This window comes from Haliotis rufescens, unplaced genomic scaffold (genome assembly GCF_023055435.1).
Source record: "Haliotis rufescens isolate VD_foot unplaced genomic scaffold, xgHalRufe1.0.p SCAF_17, whole genome shotgun sequence".
In the NCBI taxonomy this organism is placed as follows: Eukaryota; Metazoa; Mollusca; class Gastropoda; order Lepetellida; family Haliotidae; genus Haliotis; species Haliotis rufescens.
Window position 1 is genome coordinate 19,559,298 of NW_025963857.1, and position 16,406 is coordinate 19,575,703.

Sequence of the window (16,406 nt, forward strand, 5' to 3'; positions counted from 1 at the left end):
AAAATGTTGCCCTTACGTGCATGCGTGTGTGAACAAAGTGACGCCCTAACGTGCATGTGTGTGTGAACAAAATGTTGCCCTTTTGTGCATGCGTGTGTTAACAAGGTGTTGTTATAACGTGCATGCGCGTGTGAACAAGGTGTTGCTCGTACGGGCATGCGTCTGTGAACAAAATGTTGCCCTAACGTGCATGTGTGTGTGAACAAAGTGACACCCTAACGTGCATGCGTGTGTGAACAAAGTGTTGCTCTAACGTGCATGCGTGTGTGAACAAAGTGACGCTCTAATGTGCATGCGTGTGTGAAAGAAAGTGACGCCCTAACGTGCATGTGTGTGTGAACAAAGTGTTGCTCTAACGTGCATGCGTGTGTGAACAAAGTGACGCTCTAACGTGCATGCGTGTGTGAACAAAGTGACGCCCTAACGTGCATGTGTGTGTGAACAAAGTGTTGCTCTAACATGCATGCGAGTGTGAACAAAATGTTGCCCTTACGTGCATGCGTGTGAACAAAGTGACGCCCTAACGTGCATGTGTGTGTGAACAAAGTGTTGCTCTAACGTGCATGCGTGTGTAAACAAAGTGACGCCCTAACATGCATACGTGTGTGAACAAAGTGACGCCCTAACGTGCATGTGTGTATGAACAAAGTGTTGCCCTTACGTGCATGTGTGTGCGAACAAAATGTTGCCCTAACGTGCACTTTGGTCAAACTACACGTTGTGCTCACGTGCACATGTATCATCAATATGATGCCCATACACATACATATGTTCCAATTATTCTCTTCGGTCGGAGAAGGCTTTGTGCTCTTATCGAGTGTTTCAATTGGTCACATACAAACTGCATCATTAACACTTTGTTGCATTTCTCTAGTTGTGTGATATATTTCTGACCCAGAAGTACATTAGTTTTTTGGTTTTTTTATGGTATTGGCTCTCAGCTCTGTAACGGGAAACCGAAAAAAAGAAGCTACTCTAATTTTATAACGCGAGTCTGTTGACCTACCATCACTGTAATATATTGGTACCACGAAACCAACATTTCAGCGACTTCATCCTGTCACTCCCGTTACATCACGAAACTCCACGAGGAGAGTAGTGCGTTTTGTCTGAAGGTTCGGGGGCACCAAGCTTGGTGAGAGTGGTTATGGTTTTACGCCGCTTTTAGCAATATTCCAGTAATAAACGATAGAAGACACCAGAAATGGGATCACCCATAGTGCCCATGTGGGAAATCGAACCCGGGCCTTCGGCGAGACGGGCAAACGCTTTAACCACTAGGCTACCGCCCCGCATCAACTTCAAGTGTTGCATGTTCAAGGCATGTTCAAGTCTTGTGACACCATCCCACTCCATGTTTTTCTGTGCTGCTTCTTAGATTAGGGGCCGATACACTGACGCCCCCGTAGGGTCATACAACTTTCATTATGTGAATGTATATAGGGGGAGAGCCACAAGAGCCTCTAACTGTGCTTCAGGTTGTAAACGTATTTCGCCGATATTTCTTTTGATAATCCAGCTCTGATAAACCGACTGCATATCCCTATTGCTTACTTTACTGGGGAACATAACAGCTTTACTTTAGTACGGAATGGGAATCGAACCAAAGACTGCATTGGGATAAACGAATGCTGTAACCATTGAGCTAACCCTGCATAATGACTGTGGAATATAGTTAAAGCCAGCTCTTGCTAGCTCTATTCCACAGCATCAGGAACAATATTTGATTAACTTTAGAGGTGAGAAGAGTATTGTGTGATATAAGATTTCATAGACTGAGTGTCAGTCTACCATTGAGTCAACTATCGGCTTTGTCATGGCGACACGAGGACGCGCATACAAGGTAGTGAGTGAGTGAGTGAGTTGGGTTTAACGCCGCTTTTAACATTATTCCAGTTTTACCGCGGCGTGTCAGTTTAATGTGGGAGGAAAGCCCGAAGTGATGCGGGTCTCAGACGCTTAACACTTCGGTAAAACCCACGAGCACGGGTATGGTGCTGACAAACCTAGAAACATAATCGGGGCGAACCGGGATTCGAACCCAAAATCATAGGTTTCTGGCGTGCCCAAGGAACGCAACTCTGCACAGCGAATCGCGGCGCCTTAGACGACTGGCACACCCGTGCCCCCCATACAAGGTAGGAGGTAATAATGTATGTCCGAGAACATCATTTGAAAATGATACCGAGGGCTGAAGAGTGATCTTGCCTATAGAAATCGTAATCCTTGGGTGGTGTTACGAGGCTTGCTTTCTCATTGACTCAATCTCCCATACTGCTACATTGGTCTTCAGTAACCCATGTTTGTCGTAAAAGGAGACTATGCTTGTCCTAAGAGGCGACTAGCGGGATCGGGTGGTCAGGCTCGTTGACTTGATTGATGCATGTCATCGTGTCACAATTGCGTGGATCGATGTTCATGATATCAATCACTGGATTGTCTCGTTCACCGATTATTTACAGATCGCCGTCATTCCGTTGGAACATTGCTGAGTGCGGCGTTAAACAACAAACAAACATTTCAATAGAGCCGATACATCGTCATATCGTCATATGGGCCCCCAAATATATACAACATTAATTCATTATGATTTCACAAAAATAATCCCCGTGGTGATCCCGGATTTGAAATGGTCCCCATTAATCTATGATGGTCTATGAGATAGGCTAATGGATCGGGTGGTCAGACTCGGTGACTTGGTTAGATAGCGTGTCATCGTACCCAGCGGCGTGGGTCGTTGCTCACAATATCGATCACTGGATTGTCTGGTCCCGGGTCGATTATTTACAGGCCGCTGCCATAGAGCTAGAATATTGCTAAGTGAGGCGTTAAACAAGAAAGCGTCAACACAGAAAATGGAGAGAAAGAGGGATTCTTGTTTATCCATGCATCCACTTATGGCAAAATTACTTCCCAAACCTTTCAGGTGCAATATGCCTATAAATATACTGATCCCTATTTTTGCACCACCCTCAATATTGTAACAACCCTTCTTTAATGCTGTAACAGTAACGCAGTGCCGTAGCCGGCCGGCCTGACAAGAGGGGCAGTTGCCCCTCTAGATTTTTCTTTTATAGAAAACAGTTTTATTTGAATCAAGTTGGGGACAAGTTAACTACGGCCTTGAAGGGGATTCCATTTCTTCCGTTGTCCGTTTTACTGGCACATTTTTCTCCCTCGAAGCAAGCGCGGATTTGATTGGTCAGCTACCAGGGTTACAGTTGCCGTTATAAAGAATCCGATTGATTAATGTGGATGGAGACAGGTTCGTGAAATAAGCAAAACCAATACACTGTTGTATTCAATATTTTAACTAACGATCGATACGTTTATTTCACGAAATAAATTAAAAGGGCAATACTTACACGAATAGAATACATTATAACTGCCAAATGTGGCGACTTCTAAATAAATCTATGAAAATAGGAGACAAGATAAAAATCTTGACATGAGTGATGGCGTATAATGGCGGCCATGTCACCAGGACACGTGGCCTGAGCTCCAAGCAGGGCATGGAGGCATCGCTTAAAAATATTAAGATCAGATAAATATGACTAGTTTCTCTGGCACGTATCTCTCTCCTCTTTTCTGAAAGAGAAGCACTGACCAGCCCAGGTCAAATCGTCACATGATCATAACGTGATCTTGACGTGATCTTGACGGGGCTGCTAGGGGTGAGTGATTAAAAGTATGGAGACCTGTGAATGGGACGGACATAGCACAAATATAAGCAAACCAGTGATCTATTAGAATTTTACGTGAGGGGTTTGCGTAACTCACACCTCGGCAATGTTGAAACTGAAACACAAGGCCCGTAAACCGCAGAAAGCTGCGTGCGCATCCCACCACCATTGGATTAGGTGAAAATTGGGAGAGATACGCTGCTATAGCAACCATCACTACAGCAACCGTTAAGATTAATACATGATATTGCGACACTCATAACTTACGTTTCCCTCGTTGATTGATAAAATAGATTTGTATTAAGCTTGATCAAAACGGATTATTTTGTTACATAGTTAAAGCAACGTCACGTTGTCACGAAAGAGTATCATACAATCGCTTTCCAGTCCCGCGCATGAGCAAAGGGGTTTAGGGGAGACAGTTAGTAGGAGGAGGGGCTGGATAAACGGGTTTATTGGCTTCGTCCCGGTATAGGAAGTGTTGACAACGCCATATTCGTTGACGAGTAGAGTCAGCAGTAAAGATAGTTTCGAACCATCACCATGATAAAAGCATCAGCACCACCACCAAGTGTATGAAGGGAGTTTATTCAGGAGTATGAGCTTACTAGCTACACTTAGTACAATCAGATGGACAGGTGCCCGCAAAAAATACAATCATAGACGTAAATCTAGGTGACGACTCAACGACGTCATGATTCGTGATTGCTGTCAGAAATAAAGCACAGATCTACAAAACCCAAGTAAATATACAATGCGCAGCAACCTGCACATTTTGCATGCACTGTTGACAAATGATGATATTGCACATTAAAATAATGTAGATCAACTAGACAAGGACCGCACCCTATGGGTGCCAGCATAGCTAACATCTACCTGCACGACTGTGCCATAACATTATACTTCTTACTCCATAATATCGCCATTTAGTTGGTGTTTTAACACCCGCAACGACGTCAGACAGTAAAATGAGATTGCTTCAAAAATGCATCACAGTGCCCATACCCTACGAACCGTGACCCGGAACTGCTTCCTCGGCAGACGCATGGCAAGATCGCACTTCCGGTGAGACAGGCTAGACAATGGCGTTAACAATTTGCCATTACATGTACTTAATTTCGTATTTCTTCCGAGTACGATACGTGTACAAATTTCAAATAATCAAATATTGAGCAAATTAGAATCAAATATTTGAGTTTTGCACGCTAACCGAGGAAGCAATCACTGACGACATAACCTCAAGCTTTGCTCACCACAATCATTGAAGGCTCAGGGAATATGTCTGGGACAGATCCAGAATAGAAAGTTTCGTTGCACTGTTAATGTGGGCGTTATAATACTGACAATATCTAGAACCCAAGTTTCAGAATGATGTACAGGTATACCTCAAACGTTACCTTCATATGTATATTAATAAATAAAAATGATACAAATAGCATGCAAAAGAAACTGCAGTATCCATACTTATGGCAAAGAAAGTGTACAGATAGATCCCTGATGGTAATTGGGTTCATTCAGACCTTTCAATAACTGCGGTGAGCACCGGCATCTCGACCCCACGCCATCTACACGACACACGACATCACTACTACAATAATCAGCTGTCAGCCATAGATATAACATGCACTCAATATGTTTGCAATATTGCAAAAAAATATGATATAAAGGCACATATTCATTGTCGTGATTAAATACATCACAAATAACTAGAAGGTAATTGCAGCTGTTAAGTTTGATTTCGAGTGTAGCCATGAATTTCTATACACGTCTATGACTCAAAGGAGAACACGTTTCCTTATCTTTGGTCCAAGTGGAAGTCAAGATTGAGGGAGGCTCGACCAATGTGGTTTTTTTTATCCAATTCATAAATTCTTATTGCAAAGTCGTACCATAAACTCCATCCTTAAAAAATAATTTGGTTCAATCACAGATATTTTGGCGTTTCGTAAGTAAGGCACATTTCCAAAATAGGGCAATACCTTTGGAAGGGAATTTAATATGGTAAAAATAATCAAGATCGGTAATAACCCTCAGACATGTACAACATTCGGTCAAATGCAGGACAAAAAGATCAAATTATTTCATCACGGAAATACGATTATCATGAGTCCGTGGATGGGGCCAGAGACAGGCTTCAGCGGCCAGGGTGTGGTAACGTGTAAGTGACTAGATTACCAGTTGCGCAGAGGGCTTATACACAAAATAAGGCCGTCGTCAAAACGCGACGTCATCAACAGACATAACAAATAACAATGACGTCATCAAAATATGTACACAACAAATCCTATACAAGTCTCTATGTACAACACTGGAGTGGTCTGTAGAAGACCGCTCGTTAAAATATTCTAAATTAATGTATATGTATATATAATTCATCTATTCAGTAACAAGATAAAACACGTTATTTTACAAATACAACAGTAATATCGACATCCAATAAATAGTTACAATTTTCATTGTCTACAAGTCGACATGATGAGGAATGCATGGTTGATAGTGTATATAAATATGAAAGTGGTTTTAATATTTTACAACTAGAAAAATATGTGTTAAAATTTCAACACAAAATAAATAAGATCTGGTTTAGCTTATTCTCAAACATTGCGACAGTCGACACTGTACAGAAAGCACAATAAATCTCTCAAATTACACAATAAAAAGTACCCTTTTTAGTCTGGTAAACTAAAAGCTGGCGTTTTTCCTTCCAGATCGGCCGTATTGGCATGTGGAGGGGACGTAAAATATAATAAAACAACGTCAGGCAGCACGTTTGCCGGGCCGGGCAGAATTGATGTGTCACCATTTTCAGTCATAATGCGCAGGTCTGTTGTCATGGACTCCCATCACGTGATCATCACGTGATCATCACGTGATCATGCCATGAAAAGCTCTATGAAGCGGTTGCCCAAATGGCGCCTGTTTTTCTCGATGATAGCTCTCTCGCCTTCAGCACGTGACGAGAACGTGATCAAAGCGTCGCCATTGGGCTTCCCGTCAGCGCTGTGTTGAAGTTGGACTGTGTCTGGGCTCACCTGAAAGCAAAACCCATAAATTAGAATGCTAGAGATTAACAGTTTGTTTAAATCTTCTTAAGTAGGTCTATGTTTACGTTCGGTTTATTTAAATTTACGCCAGGACAAATCCGAACATGATCTATTACTATTATTATTTGGTATTTATCATACTGCTACAGGGTTGTGCAACATGCAAAAAGAACTTTTACAGGAAACAAAAAATAATGCAAGGAAATAGGGAGCAACTGAACAAAAACGTTGAAATTAAAACAAAACTGAAGCAATCTGTTGACAAAAAAACCATACACGGCTTTAACCCCATACCCAACACACACAACAAGGCTTGCCAGTGCAAGTCTGCGATGTCCAACTTTATATTATCCAATCTCGCGAGACCTGTGGGTGACGCGAGATCATATGACTATCACGTGACACGCAGAGTAGCCATGTGGTGTGTTGAGACCACCTCGGGTAATGAGAGGCGCAGGCAGAGGGGACAGGAATACCCAGTATGGGCAGAACCATTACCAACACAAACGGAGGCAAGCGAAAGATAGGCGGACTGGGATATCACTACGACACGTGGTCCAAAGCTGCAGGAACTCGGAGGCACTTGCTGCTGACAATATCCCGATGTGCCGAACACAGACAATCTGGGCCTACCCGGAGTCAAAAGAACCCCGTCTTTTGAGTCACAAAGGATGGTGGGTGGCTAGCCCTCACCTTCGCGACCACCATCATCCAGGCAGTTACTAAAAACACACAAATGTACTGTTTATTCCTATCAAATATACATGTAACCAAACTAAATCTTCAGAATGTAAAGCGTAAAGAGATCTTTCTGTAGAACATTGCTGCTTGTTTCAGGGTGGTCGTGAAGCAACAGTTTGTCAGTGTTCGGCAGAAGGCAGTGTAAGAGAATTTAAATACCTCTGGGAATCCTTGGAAGTAATTGATAATGTCCTGGACGGTTACATTATAGGGCAGGCCTCTCATTACGATGACCGAGGGGCCAGTATGGGTGAGATAAGTCTGAGGGGAGACAGGGGGGCTGGGGTACCAGTAGAGGATGGGAGGGTAGAAGGATGTCGCCGGACGCTGGGGGATGTGAGTCATCGTCGGGGGAAAGGCGGCTGGCAGTGGCTGTGGCAACTGGGCGTATGGCAACGTCCCCAATGACGGCATGATGGTCGGTGCTGTTACTAGAGAAGAGGAAAATACAGAGTTAACAGAGGGGAGAGACAAAGGATACATATATTGTATGCATGAAACAAATACTTGCAATATGCTCTATGTGTGAAAATTCCTGTTTGACGTATCGTTAACATTCAAATATACCCAACAGATTCTTTAAAAAAAATGTGTTTTAATATAACTTTATTACCATGGTAAAACAAGTTCTCATTTCCTCATTTTTTTAAAGTCTTTATGATACAGCATCCCGACAGCCATTGGCGGCTGCGTTTTTGTTTAATTATTTCACGGAATTCTCGAGATGCAGTACTTCTGATTTGGTATTCGTTTGGGGCTCTGCATTCAATCCGTTTGGCATAATTACATGTTATCACATTTGCCTTTATCATTAATTAACTATCGGAATTTGTTTCATGCTTTCATTTTTCATCATACTTTTTGTTTTTGGGTTGTTTTTTTCAGATATGTCTATTTGTATTGCGCTTGTATGTCTTATTTTCCCAGTTTTTAATGTTGCACAAAAAAAATCAACAATATACAGGAACTTCGCTCATATATACACCAAACAGTTGTATGTGTCAACCGGAACTGTTCACAACAGGGTCGGAACATTTTCACTGCAATTTTATGTATTTTAATCCTGATATTAAACATGTTCACAGGTTAATACAGACACAATTTGAAGCAGGGATTACGGGTGGAAATGTGTCGATTATTTTATTAAAAAATTCGTTACAGAAAATACTGGTTAATTGGAATGTTGTCTCGGGTTCCTGGAACACTCACCAGGTGTTAAGATCTGTCTCTGTATCATCTGTGCAGGTGCTTGGGGAATGGTGGCCATTGGCATGCCATTTGTCAGAACGAGGCTCATGTCATCGCCAGAGCACTGTATGACGTCAATCAAGCGCTTCTTGTTGGCAAATGTCATCGGTCGCCGGTGTCGGTTGATTGCGGTCATGCTGGAGGCTTCTTCCGAGTCCATCTGTATGAACGCCTCTCCTGAAGGCTCACCCTAAACACGAAGACACAGAGTTAGGTCAACGTTAACACAAGGGGCACTGACAGTATTGAGCTGCCATGCCCTTTTCGTACGGGTATTCGAGACTCAATAGTGTCGTTTGAGGGACGCAAATATCATATTTTGAACGCAGATTAAACATGTAAAAACAAATAATGGTGTATGTAAAGAGTTCCTTTATATATTTTATTTTTTCGATGGTTTTTGTCAGCAATTGAACTTCAAATTGCACCAGTTATGACCTGGGAACGTGTATTAAAAGATGTTCATCTTTAAATTAGTACCCTTGATTCAGGGGTGAGTGAGTGAGTGAGTGAGTTGGGTTTAACACCGCTTTTAACAGTATCATAGCTATATCATGGCGTGTCAGCTTAATGTGGGAGGAAAGCCCTCAGACGTTTACCACTTCGGTGAAACCCACGAGCACGGGTACGGTGCTGACAAACCTAGAAACATAATCGGGGCCAACCGGGATTCGAACCCACAATAAGATTTCTGGCGTGCCCAAGGGACGCAACTCTGCACAGCGAATCGCGGCGCCTTAGACGACTGGGCCACCCGTGTCCCCGTTCAGGGGTGGGAAACTAAGACTTCAAGGGAGGGGGTTGGCACTTAAAGTATTCAGAAACTATGCTATGTAATGATGAATCCTTTCTTTTCGAGGTATAAACATTGGCCTGGATTAATCGTTTAAAGTAGCCATGAGGGGCAGGAATCTTTTACAGATCAATGACACAAGGATTATATTAATCACTCAAGTCCATGCAAAACTCAAGACGATCAAAATAAAATGCATTTCCAGATAAGGTTTTAGATGTGATGTGTGACACTGCAATGTGTGACATGCACAATTTACAAAGTGTAAACAACCACCGAAGACGCGGTATTGACGGATTATCTCCCCTGCAGGAAGTGCACCAACCTGAGCTGTATAGACCATGTGTACTCCTTGATACACGATAAACTGAGAATATTCGCCTAGGAATGTCAGAATATCTGTCACTTGTGCTATGGTAGGCAAGTTGCGCAGGCGCACACAGTCTTTCCTTGTCCCAGCAGTGATTAGGTTTTGAGGAATGATGGTAGGCACTGTTGTTGCTTGCGCCGGAAGCTGCGCAATGAGTGGCGGAAGTTGTCCATCCTGCTGTTCGGGGTTGCGAGGATCCATGCTCCTATTGAGAACCTGTAGAGCACATTACACAGCTACAGTTACCGCAAAGGGTTAGTGACGTACAACTCCTCAAACCAAATAAACAGACAAATTTCGTTACAAGAACACAAACAAATGTTACCAACAAAACCAGATTAGTTGTCTTGTGTAATCTGAATTAGAATTGTTAAATTGTTTCACGAAAAAAAACATAAGGAAAACGATTCAATTTAGCTTTTATCATAAACAAAATTATACGAAATGAGAGCATAATTAATTTTTACAATTAAAAGAGGATATTCTTCATGGAAAGAGTGGAAAGAAAGACAGATATTTGCCAAGAGACCAAAAGCTGAGCGCGTATTTGGTGCATGGATCGTCACGTGACGAGCACCTTGTCACGTGGTGTCACTAAGTGCGGTATGTTATGCTATACCCTCGTCTATATGTACGTTATATAACAGTACTGCTAGACATGTGGTTCAAGTGTTTACCCAACTCAACTATCTCTAAAATGTCATCAGCATATCTTCCAAATTTCATTTACCATTTTTTATATTTTTGGAGAATTTCTCAAATAAAATTATGACAAATCATGAATGATGTCTGAACATTGAAAAAAATATGCGTTGTTAGACAATGAAAATTATTTCATCTCATTATGGTAACACTTCAAACCAAATAGTAAACAAACAGTCCCAAAACCACATTGCGAGCAGACGCCCTCTCACCACCTTTGAACCAAATATTCTAAAATACCTCAAACCACAAAATATACAAAATGCTGCTGAAGGGTTAACTGACATATAAAGGGTAAGTAGGAAGCAGATGTTCGGTGTTGGGGGCTGACCCTAGGGTTGTTGCCGGTTCCTCCTCCTCAAATTAACATATCCTCCACGGGTCTTCTCTCGCGTGTCTACATTACTATGACGGTTACTCCACGAGTTATGTGTATTGGGCGACGCGAACTATCCGGAAGTGACGCAACTTTGGGTCTCTTTAGCAGGAGAGCTACCTGCTGGACTTCCGCTGTCGTGCTCTTAAACAGCTCGATGTATCGTGTGCCCATGATCTCCCGGTGCTTCTTCAGGGCTTTGTTTGACTCGTCCTCGGAGGTAAACAGAACAAACGCATCTCCGGTAGAGCGCCCGTCAGGGTAGTGGACGAACAGGATACCGTCCTCTCCGTCCAATACTTGACATGGATTCGGCTCTCTCGCGAAGAACTCCAGCTGCAAGCGCAAACACAGGAAATAGCATGGCTAGTAGATGACATGGACATTACACCGACATGCAGCACCCCCACCCGACCCTGCCCACTACTCGAGTAGACACGCCCACATCCACGCCCAAAAGGCACCACCAGTGAGGAATGGACGTCGGAAGTGAGAAAGGTAATTGAAAGTAGCCAGCAACCGCCCCGCACCGTCCAAATCCAAAACACCTGCAATTCGACTGGACCATTAACACCGTGGATGCGACCAACCAAACAAGAATCACCACACGCCAGGTCTGTTACTAGCCTTTCCCAGCACTTACCTCCAGGGGGGAGAGCCACTAGTCACGTGATCATACACAGCACTGCTGAAAATAACACAGACAGAATGATGTGGCGTGCAGCCTGTACTCTGTTACACCATCCCAGTCACCACGACTACAGTTTATACGTCTACACTGTAATATGTCTTCATATGTGCATTTGTAAGTCTGTTTCACAGATAACTAATGCATTTTTTCTACACCGCAAACAAATCCAAAGTGTTCGTACTCACCACTTGTTGAGAAGTCGCCGTGAAGGGAAGTCCGCGCATGCGTATTATAACTTGACCTCCACGTGAAAGAAAAGCTTGTGCCTCTGAATTACTCCCTGTGGAAGAAAAGGTTCTACTGATTAGATTCCACACAAAAACTCCACTGAAGTTTTAATTTGGTAACACTATTGTACAGATTGTTGGTAGTGCATTGTGTGTTTGTTTGTTTGTTTAACGCTGCACTCAGCAATATTCCAGCTGTATGGCGGCGACCTGTAAACAATCTGGATCTGACAATCCAGTGATTGATGTTATGAACATCCATCTACGCAAATGGGATACGATGACATGCATCACCCAAAACAGCGAACCTGACCACCCGATCCCGTTAGTCGCCTCATGGGACAAGCATGGGTTGTGGAAGATCAGTTCTAACCTGGGTCTTTACGGTAGTGTATTGGGTGATAAAAAAACAGCATCTTTTTCATTGTTGTAACAAATTATTGTCAAATGTAACTAGATTGTAAAATTGACTGAGAGTGTTTTACGATTGATCTCAACACGTCTTGGATATATCCTTACGACCCCACACAGGGGAGGCAACTCGTGAAACACAAACGATCTTACCTCCTGCCACGTTGACGAAGTCTTTGCCTGTGGCCTTGTACACCTCGATATAACGCTGTCCTATATGATGTTTGTGACGCTTTAGCGCTAAATCGCGGTGAACCTCCCCATCAAACCTCACGAGGGCCTCACCATTCCGTCGTCCCTGAGGGCTCAAACACAGCGCCACACCTCCCCTGTAAATACAGTGTTTCTTTAAAGAGGCTGACTGGATAATACTCCTTGTTGTACCCCACTGTTGAGCACAGTCCACTACTAACAGCGGCGCTGAGGAAATTTAGTCGTACGTGCTAATAGGATCAATGTACGAGAAGATGGGTATTTTCGTTTATTTTTACCGTTATGTTAGCGGTTGAGTGAATTTGTTTGGGTTTAACGCTACTGTAAGTAATATTCTAACAATATTTAGGCGATATTTGTGCTATTTTTAAGCAAAATTTTAGCAATATTCCTAGCAGTAAGAAATGGGCTTCATACCTTGTACCCTTGTGGGAATAGAACCATACTTCAGGTCTTTTTTAAAACTATTTTCAATTCAATAGGAGAAGAAAAACAGCCTTGCTTACTCAATGATATTTAATATTAATTATGGAATTCACGTAAATTAGAAACAGCTTCATGTATGAAAACTTACTTTGCTATATTCAAGCCCTTGAAGAAACGTGCGATGTCCTGGTCTGATGATTGCCATGGCAACCCACGTGCCCGGACAACCGTATTGTCGTCGACGATGTCAGTCTTGCTGCTGTAGACAGAGAGAGATGTGGTGCGAGAATCCAACATGATAAGACGTCGAACAACGCCACTAGTGGACTGGTTTTAATATTGTCATTCAGGAAGAAGAAGAATGTCGTTACTTTAGCAAACAATGGTAATTCTATTACGCCTTATCGCTAATTCCATCTTTTATTAATTCTGGCAGAATTTCCGATGCCATGTCTCCTGGAAACAGGAGCGCGCGCTCTGACAGAGACAATTAAAAAGCCACAAGTGTCTCCCCGCAAATACCGGAAGTTGATCTATGGAAAACCACCGTATCTTTAGAGCCCGGATATCAAACGTTGGACAAATGCGGCAATGAGAATTCAAAGCTGATTTTAAAATATTAATTGGAAATCTATGAATGTTATGCTTACCATATCCCTGGTTCCAGGCGCTCACTGATGATTTCTGGCTCGACTAGCACGTGACCTACAAAGAAATGACGTCATGAGAACTCATTGTTGAACACCCATCACTGGTCTGTTGTCATTGTTTAACTTCTACGTAAGTAAGATGAGCAATAACAAAGTAATCGACCAAAACATCGAGTGACCTGTCACCACTTGTCTTCAACAACAGACCAGTCTTCGTGACACCACACGCGTGCCCACGTGTCGCTCTATCGGCCGTTCTGATGATTAAACGTACAATATTATCATGTTCCAGATGAGACGACGTCCAGCTCGAGTTACCAATGGGATATGCGTATTAGCAGTTGGCTCACTGAATATAACCCGTTTTTCACCTTGCAGAAACAATGTCATGGTTCGGCAAAGCCGCAGCGCCAAGACGGTTGGCATCAGAAGGAGAAAAGGGAAGAATGGATCTGATATGTGTTCCTCGTTGATTTCATGTTCTTGTGAAGTACGACAGTCGTAGTCTTTCATCGCAAGAAGTTACTTTAAACATACTTTGATTCATATATACTGAACATAAATGTTACGGATCATGCGTATGTTTGAGAGGTAATTTTGGTAGTGAAGACTTAGCACATAATGTCATCAAAATATCCCCCAAAATAATCATGATCCCTAGCTCTTTTTGTTCAGTGTACGAAAAGGTTCTCCCTTGAACCTAGGTGTCACTACACAACAGAAAAGATTGGGCGAGTATATATGGAAAGTTAGGTGATATCATAGCGCATTTTGAACTATACTACTCAAAAGATTATGTTTTCATATGACTATAGTTAATCTGTAATGGTTGGTGGCTATAGCAACACAAAGCCTCCTAATTGTGGGCGCTCTTTAACTTGTTTCCAGTAGTATACATTCTTTGATATAGCTTTCTGACAATGCAGGTCAATGCGTTTTTCCGAATGGTTTGAAAACTGTATACCATAAGCATAATGGCCAAAATGTCATTCACCCCTGACACTGCCCTTTCTGTAAAACCCTGTCAGTTCCAGCGTGCCCTTTCTGACACACCCAGATAGTCATTATCTGCGAATTGTCGGACGACATCAAGCAGAACTAACGGTTTTTGTCAGGTGGGTAAATGGCGGTGTAAATGCGATGCGGGGAAACACGATGCGCTGCGACTGCATTCCCTGTGTGAGCAAGTACGCAGTCGGTGCGGTTGGTGCACCGACTGCACCGTTGCTGCACTTCACAGGTGTGTCTGAACGCTCATGGCTCCCAGGTGAACGCCGGGACGCGGAAGGGGTGTGATGTTGGATTAGCGACAGGGACCATGTAGGTCTCGGCTGGGAAGGGACGGGGTAACTACTTGCTGACTTTAACTGTGAGATAACACTTATATTTACCCACACCTTCGCGGAGTCGTATGATGGTGCACGAAACAGCGTTTGTCATTTGCTACCAATTAAATGTACACCCTGAAAGGTTACGAGATATGGCGAGTGTTGACGGCGATCACGCTAACGGGCGTAGCCACAGATCTAACGGGGCAACATGGCATGTGGCACTTTAACGCCGAAACCGTGACCCACAACGCTGTGGCACAACCGGAAGTCTTCTACACACAAGCATGCGCAAACCAAGCAGGGTCGCGCTATGGCAGACGCTTGAGGAAGCACAGGATTAAATCCTCTCAGTGGAGCATGTCTGTGTCGACTCATGACCATGCTGCTCCATATTACCTGAATATTTTCATATCGTTATCACGACACAACTTCTAACAGCATATTGGCGTCAAGGTGGAGCGTCATATATCAAAGTTCATCTTTTAAACATGTACGTACGTGTAGATAGACGCCTACGTGGCACCGCAAATGCCGTTGATGTGGAGTCTTAGCCGTCTAAGGTTGTGATTTTATCAGGTAATTACACCAACAATTCTATAGCTCAATGACGTGATAGTCGTCTAGTGAAGTAATGCGATACCATACTCTCGTCAACTCTCGCAAATTTTCTACCGTGACCCCTTGCAACCATCCACGATAAGAAAAACCTTGCATTAAATATGTATACAAAAATATTATATATGAATAAATACGGTTATTATTTCGTTACCATGGTAACTTAATCAAATGTATTCTGACATTGATACACTTTTCTAACAGGCCGAAACACATGATAAACAAATTATGCATATTCGCATACTAGAATTCAGGCAGAGTCGATTAACAACTCAACAGCTGGTATGATATTAGTCACGTGATCGATTCCCAATAATGAGTGTATATTATGGAGAATTTTCAGAGACGGAGCTGGGAACAAGAGACGAACTCGAGTTGGCTCCCCATCTGTGACGACAGGTCTGACAGCACAGCGCCATCTGCTGCTCAACTATCAGCTCGCAATGAGATCAATATGCGCAGCGCCATCTTGTTGTTGAATATTAATAGATAAGCAAGTTTTATATGGCAACATGATATTTGTAGAGTCACAGTCACCCTATCGCAATCTCCCTGACAACATGTGTTTCTCTCCCAAAGATATCAAGCTTACAACCTACGCTGTATCTATCTGTGTCATGTTAATGAGGTCTACAAAAATATGGTTGAAGATTTTCAATATCAAATATATTGCATAGGTTGAAATAGTCCCGGCTTACTTTTAATCTCAAGTCGATCGATATTTTCAAGTCCATATGATATAGCTTTTCATCATAAGTTCATAAACGATAATCTTTTAATGGTTCCCACTACCGCCAGTTAAGTGCATCAAGTTGGATCGGTACATGAATAGCATTTCTAAAGTACAGAGTAGAGAGATATTAAAGCTGCAGCGTAAATTTATGT

The 16,406-nt window shown here is 42.7% G+C and overlaps 1 protein-coding gene across 2 annotated transcripts in view; it reads right to left on the reverse strand.

The window, feature by feature from the left end:
• Positions 1-3,295: 3,295 nt before the first annotated feature.
• The window catches only part of LOC124133911 (RNA-binding protein fusilli-like), a 29,722-nt gene continuing 16,611 nt past the window's right edge, over positions 3,296-16,406 (reverse strand). The window contains exons 5-13 of one of the 2 annotated variants that reach the window (XM_046498494.2): positions 13,576-13,630; positions 13,074-13,184; positions 12,440-12,615; positions 11,834-11,928; positions 11,078-11,293; positions 9,835-10,095; positions 8,678-8,906; positions 7,628-7,899; positions 3,296-6,715 (exon numbers count right to left, since the gene is read on the reverse strand). In XM_046498494.2, coding sequence (XP_046354450.1) covers positions 6,557-6,715; positions 7,628-7,899; positions 8,678-8,906; positions 9,835-10,095; positions 11,078-11,293; positions 11,834-11,928; positions 12,440-12,615; positions 13,074-13,184; positions 13,576-13,630 — 1,574 coding nt within the window. In that variant the 3' untranslated portion in view covers positions 3,296-6,556. The remainder of the gene's footprint in view (positions 6,716-7,627; positions 7,900-8,677; positions 8,907-9,834; positions 10,096-11,077; positions 11,294-11,833; positions 11,929-12,439; positions 12,616-13,073; positions 13,185-13,575; positions 13,631-16,406) is intronic. The other variant, XM_046498495.2, reaches the window with a different exon arrangement.